We start from the raw sequence: 6,810 nt of genomic DNA on the forward strand, positions 1-6,810 counted from the left end.
CCTTTGTTTTGGTTTGCCCTTACGAGTGTCATGCGGACGTCCAACTATGAGTAGGATCCGATTGTAGCGTTATTATTATTATGAACTCCAGGCGAATATGAAGCGCATGGATACAAGTTATGCCTTGGAATGCGTTATTATTATTATTATTATTATTATTATTTTGCTAAAAATAGCAAGGTCGAAAATTGAATATCGCACCCTCAAATTTAAAATGCGATAATGTCCTCATTGTTAAAAGATTGAAAGAAGTCATGCGATGTTCTTAGGAAGTTTCATAAAGGGTCAGTTTGAAAGAAAGCTATCAGACCACTAACTTCTAGAAATATTTCATGAGGTGATTATCCTAAAATTAAGTTGACTCTAATGTATATGAAAAAAATAGAAGCATGTGTTTCATCATTGAAATGATAATTGCCAAAGAGAAATAATGCGGCGACTCACTAAATTAATCGATGTTAAATGATTCTGGCAACTAAAGAGGATGCTGTGATAAAACTTTTAAAATTAAAATGCGATGCGATAGTGCAAAATTTGGAATAAAGTCAAGGAAAGAAACAACCCCCAAATTTGTGTTGTCGTCCGCATTAGATGTTGACGAATCTCGCTTTGCGGTAATCCGCTTTCTTTTGGTTGCAGTGACAAAATAAAGTAGTTGCGTCTTCATGTAGCGCCTTCGCAATTGTTCACCTCGATCGTTGCAAGAAAAACATTGAGAGGGTCAAATACAAAAACAAAGTTAACAAAATTGTTTACCACGATCATTCAATACGATCGCATTATTTTTATTTATTTATTTATTATTATTATTATTTTTTAAGCAATAATATAAAGCCAAAAATACGATAACAATTAAAAGACAGGTGATGAAAGTTCATGAAGCATTGGTATAAAAAGGATATTTCAAAAGGAATGCGTCCCTGATAAGTTTGAGTTGCATAGTACCGCAAGATTGCTTATTTCAGGCTTGACTTTTTACGTCCACGACGACTTTTTCTTCTTTTCTCGGTCCTCTGGGATTTTGATTGCCTTAATCCGGAGCTTTTCCTTATTGACATTCATTACAATTTTCCCCTTTCGCACATCAATTTGAGTGCAACCGGTCGAGAGGAATGGTTGTCCCAATATGATGGGCGCATCTTCGTCCGCTTTATAATCCAAAATGATGAAGTCTGCCGGCAAGATGAATTTATCAATTGAGATTGCGGCATCTTTCAGCTTTTGCTCAGGATGTATTCGGGATCTGTCTGTAAGTAGGAGAGTCTTCGTCGTGGGTGTTAGTTTGCCCATATTCAATTGTTTGAAGATTGATAGTGGCGTTACGTTTATACTCGCCCCAATATCGCATATTGCTTAACCACCGGTGGAGATATTAGGGAACAAAAAAGTATTTCAGATTTCTAGGAAGCTCTGAAGGTGGGTGTGTGGGTATTCGCCACGCCTTCCACCAAACTGTTCAGCAGTCTGGATCATCTGCAACATCACCGGTTTCATTTCGAATCTCGATCCATTAAGTGTGGGCCTCATGATTCCTAGGGATAAATCGTAGAGGTTGGGCGACGTATAGTCCCAAATGGGCCTATTGCGGTTGTTCGCCAATAGGATGGGATTTACCATGACATTGTTTTCATTTGGTGTTCCATTTCCAGGTTGTTCCGCCATGCTATCTTTCTCTTGTTGTTGTTGTTGACGGCTATTTCTCAATCTTCATTGGAACATTATTTCAATCTCTGGGTCGTAATTTGCCAGAGATTGAAAGTTATAAAGAAATCAGAAAAATTACCGTTAGCACATTGTATTGCCGAAGTCCCTAGCAATGGTGCGAAAAACTTGATGCGTTATTTTATGTGATGAAATAATGAAAGGAATTGCGATGATGGAAAATTCATTGTGCAATAAGTTTTCTCAGTAGAATGCAAGTATAAATCCTACTGAGTTTCCTGGTAAGTCCAGGATCAAACTCAGGGACTAAGGAAAACAATATGCGGTAGTAATTTTTATGATCATTTTACGGTAACAAATAAATTAAAGGTTGGTTGGTTTGTTGTTTGAAGTATGGAAAGTATGCGGCGGATTTGAGAAAAGATTGATTATGCGACAGATACACTGAGTATGCGGTGGAACGGGCTGAAAAGGTCTTTTAGCTAGCGTTTCCTGAGAATGCGTTCAAACATGCGATCATGCTACACTCATGCGACAGCAAATCATTTTCCAATTCAAATGCGGTAGCTTCTAATTCTAGGACGCATGCGATGAATATGATAATGTCTATAGAGCTTATTCCTAAGTCTCTACTTCTTGCTTATGCGATGATGCAAGATGCACACAAGGACAAAGTGATCGTATACAATCATAACCTATCTCGAGGATGCATGCTATTCGTTAATAGCAAACAACGCTTATTCTTAAGCTCCTATCTCTTGATTATGCGTTTCTAATCTGACTCTCTCGAGCCTAGATTCTAGCCTGACCTTTCCAAGCCTAGATTTTATCCTTAGACTACCCTTCCGAGTATCTCTAATGGACGAATGACGCATACATAATACAAGATAATCGCATAGAATGAAGATCCTCAGTTATGCTAGCTAAGTGCTTCTCAACCCATTCGACAGATTTAGCTACTCATGCGTAATATACAGAGAGTGAACAGATATAAAGATGTAAATTCCATTTCTATAAATCAGTTCAGAGTATAAAATGACAATGGAAGATAAGGATAGAGAGCTTTGTAGCAATTCCTTGCTTCCCAAGGCTTTTACACTGTTAACTCTATTCTGCACAAAAGATGTTCCTGCTTCCGCCGGAATTGGCCATCTCTCCGGTCTCGACTCTTACGAAACTTTTCCAAGTTCACCAGAATGATCTCTTGGTACAATCTCACTTCCTCGCTTCCACCTTCTAAGTAAAAAAAAAACTATGAACAAGGCTACTTCTATCTAAAGGGAAAATTCTCTAACTGAGCGAACTAGACGAACTCCTTCACTGAAGGTAGCCTCTGGTATTTATAGAGCTTCGGGGTGAATGGTTTCTTCTCTCTTATGATTGCACTGATGGGATGGCATTAGTTCTCTGTCTGATGCGCTTAATATTTGTCACTGAAAAGTTGAGTGTACTTGCTACAGTAGGTCGTTAACGACTTGTGAACTTAATTCGGAATTGACCATTATCAGATTTCTGTCCCATCTTGATTTATTACGCTTTTCACCTAGATGCGTCCACCAAGATGCGCCGGCTCTATGCAGAACCTTCTTGAGCAAATAATTGCAAGCGCAAATGATCGCATAGCCTTGCGTTAACACAATCTCTTAATGCGCTCGGCCGTTGATTTCTTTGGATCGTATTTTTCGTCTTACGTCAACGTATATTCCACACAAAAATACACAAGTTAGCTGTTTTAATGCGATGGACGCATGCGACCGCAATATTGTGAACTTAATGCTTTTGGACGCAATCTTGTATATTTTTATCATCACAATCCTGCATTGTTTAATAACTTAGCACTATAATATCGTGCTTTTCTGTCCGTTATCACTTGTACACGTGGATTAGACACTTTGTCAGAATGCATTGTTTAGTGTGGGATAGTTGTCTAGGTAGAGTGTTGTTTTCAAATGGTTTTGAAACTCTTACACCTTTAGAATTCCATGTAGGGTAGTTTTGACAATTGTTAATCATTATTTTATAATTTTATAATTCGTTTTGCTATTTTTACAATTTTAAATTTTTTTTTCTATTTATCTAAATGAAAACTTAAATTTTTTTCTATTTATCTAGTCAGCCCTTTAATATTTTCAACTTTCCCACAAGTTTCTCCATAATAATGAACAATGATTTAGTGCAACTTTTTTACCATGTTGTCCTCCTCTTTCTTACACAAATAAAAAGATATATATATATATATATATGTCACATGTCACATTATAGTTGGATAGTAGTCTGGTTGCAGCTAAGCTTTTCCCAAAAGTAATTGTGCTAATTGCTCAAAATCAAAATTGGGGCAAAAAAAAAAAAGAAGGAAATTTGTTTAACTTTTAAAGTTGGAATATTTTGACTTTTGTATTGGCTAAAATTACGGAAACGGTTATATTGTACACGCATACTAAACACTCAACTCTTGACACTTGTTATTCTCGCTCTTTACTCACATTCACTTTATTTCAATCTCGTCACTCTCCTTATTTGCTTTCTTTTAATATAGTAAGTAAAAGCAAAGAGCGGGAGCCAATAATAAATAGTACGAATGAGTCGTAAAAGAAAATAGAGAGGAGAATGAGAAAACCTAATCAAAAGGATTGAATTTAAGAAAGAGTGAAATCACAACCTACATGTAAAATAGTCGGTCTTGGTAAATTCATGCAGGCAAAAGCCATACCCTATGGTATTGAACTTTTAGTCTAATTTTTTTTTTTTAAATTAATACAAAGATGAGAACTCAATTTCGGACTCCATACAACAAAATGTAGACAAATAAATAGTAAACAAGCGAGATTCTGAAGGTCTGAAATTAGTTATTAATGGCGGTTGAAGCAGCACCATCATCATCATTATTATTATAAGCAGCAGAAATCTGAAGCCTAAGAAATTCCAACTCCATCTCCAATTCAAAGTTCCTCTTCCTCTCATTCTCTAACTCCCTCGTCATCTTCTCCATCAATCTCCCCATCTGCTCTTCTCTGCTCATCTCTCCCCCTTTCTCCCCTTCCAACAGCTCTATCAAACTCCCCACCGCCCTCCTCTGCTCGTCTAAGCTCCTTTTCAGCGCCACCAATCCCCCCACTATCGACTCCCTGTCAACCACCTCCTCCTCCCCTCCGCCGCCGCTTCCTGCCCTCTCATTCCCCACCGGCGAACTTAGATCCGACAGCCCCGAATAGCACTCGCTCAAATCCCCCGAACCCTTCTTCTCCATCATTGAACATTCCTCCTCGCAGTTTTCCCCTGGAAAAACAGGGTCCAGCTCTAGCCCATCCTCGTTGAAATTCCACCCACTTATCCTCCTCTGTTTTATAATTTCCTTCTCTAATTCTTCTTCCTCTTCTTCTTCCTCTGTTTTCATTGACGGCAATCGCTGTAATTTTTGCAATTTGAGTCGCTCTTCTACGCTCGGCAGACCTTGTAATATTGTCTTTACGAGAAGATCAGGCCCCTTGCAGTTTTTGAAGAACGGATGTTTGAGCAATTTCTCAGCGCAGGGTCTTCTCGATGGCTCTTGATCGAGACAAGAGGCTACCAATTCCTTAAACCCTTTTGAGAACTTGTTCTTGTTTTTGCAGTTTCCGTGGTTCTCGTAATCGGAGAATCGAAACCTCCGCGTGATTTTCAGAAGCAGGGATTTGGAAGGAGGGAGATGAGACAAGGGAGGTCGTCCATGGGCTAATTCCAACGCAGTGATTCCAAATGACCATATATCCGCTTTCAAACTATACCCATTATGCGAGTGAATCACCTCTGGTGCCATCCAGTATGGCGTTCCGGCGACTTCCTTCAGCATCATCGACTTTGATAACGGAGAAATTGACTCCCCCTGTTTCGAATTCGCCTCAAAAATCGATGCCGAAACTCCAAAATCAGCGAGCTTGACAGACCCATTTGAGTCTATCAGAATGTTGCCGGCTTTAATATCTCGGTGGAGATGGCCTTGGTCGTGGAGGTAAGACAGAGCATGTAGAATTTCCCGGAGAACAACGGCGATGCAGGGCTCCGGCAAGCCATCGGGAAACGACGATGTAATAATGGACTGTAAAGATCCGGCGCACATGAACGGCATCACGACCCAAAGGCGACGATCGACGGTGAAAGAACAGTGGGCATTTAGAATGTTGGGGTGAGAGAGAAGTGAGAGAATTTTGGCTTCTCTTCGAATGTCGTCGAAATCGGCTCGTGATCGATCGAGGTCGATGGCTTTGATGGCTACCACTACAGAGTTCATCGGAATGCAGATGGCTTTGTACACGACGGCGCTGACGCCGACACCAATTTCGTCAATGATTTTGTAAGAGGTGGGATCGAGAGGGAATTGTGGTCTTTTGGAATCGTCCTGATCGTCGGGGAGCTTCATGATAAGCTCACCGGACTGAACTCGCCGGAGGGAATTTAGACGAGAAAGTTTCATGGAGAAAATGGGGGTGTGGATGGAAGAGTTAGAAGTGGGATTTTGAGCTTTAAGAAGAGTGGGTTTAAATAAGGGAAAGAAAGTGAGGATTTTGAGCAGTTTTCTTGTGAAAGGTTAGAGGGGGAAGGTGGAGTTTTTTAAAAATGGAGATGATGCATGTGAAACCTTCAACAATAAATTTACTTCCTTTTATGAGAGGGCATTATTTTAGGATTCATTTAAAAATTAATTCATGTGGGTAACAAATTGAGTGTTGAATTATTAGCTCATCAACGCAAAATTTAGGGGTTATTTAGATTTTGGGGGTGATTTTTAAATTTAATTAGGGAAAAGGGATGGTTTGAAGTTATTTAGGGGAAATAGGTTGTTTTTCTATCCCCATCCGAATGCATCTCTTGATATTTTATTTTCCCGACTGAATACATCTCTTATTCATTAAAAAAATAAAAAAAGGGGGACGTATTCCTAAAAATAAAATAAAATAATCTAAAACCCAACTCTTTCGTTAATAAAATAATAAAATGTTTTTGCTTTTATTTCTTTCATTATTTTAACAACCTAAAACCCAATTCTTTTGTTACTTATGTTTTTTTAACCGTTAATAATATTCCATTTATTTAATTCTAAATCATTGTTACCTAAAATCAATTATCTCACTAATCTCGTTTTTTTTTTATTTTGATAGTAATATTACTAGT

The 6,810-nt window shown here is 38.6% G+C and overlaps 1 protein-coding gene across 1 annotated transcript; it reads right to left on the reverse strand.

The window, feature by feature from the left end:
• Nucleotides 1-4,270: 4,270 nt before the first annotated feature.
• LOC120069477 (serine/threonine-protein kinase BLUS1) lies at nucleotides 4,271-6,159 on the reverse strand. Its single transcript, XM_039021255.1, has one exon. The coding sequence runs from the start codon at nucleotides 6,110-6,112 to the stop codon at nucleotides 4,505-4,507; it is 1,608 nt and encodes a 535-aa protein (XP_038877183.1). The 5' UTR covers nucleotides 6,113-6,159; the 3' UTR covers nucleotides 4,271-4,504.
• Between the last annotated feature and the right edge of the window lie 651 nt (nucleotides 6,160-6,810).

The sequence above is a fragment of the Benincasa hispida genome, unplaced genomic scaffold (genome assembly GCF_009727055.1).
Source record: "Benincasa hispida cultivar B227 unplaced genomic scaffold, ASM972705v1 Contig425, whole genome shotgun sequence".
Classification (NCBI taxonomy): domain Eukaryota; kingdom Viridiplantae; phylum Streptophyta; class Magnoliopsida; order Cucurbitales; family Cucurbitaceae; genus Benincasa; species Benincasa hispida.

Bases quoted from the DNA above. Each gene is read 5' to 3' on its own strand.
- LOC120069477 (XM_039021255.1), bottom strand. From the start codon at position 6,112: ATGAAACTTTCTCGTCTAAATTCCCTCCGGCGAGTTCAGTCCGGTGAG.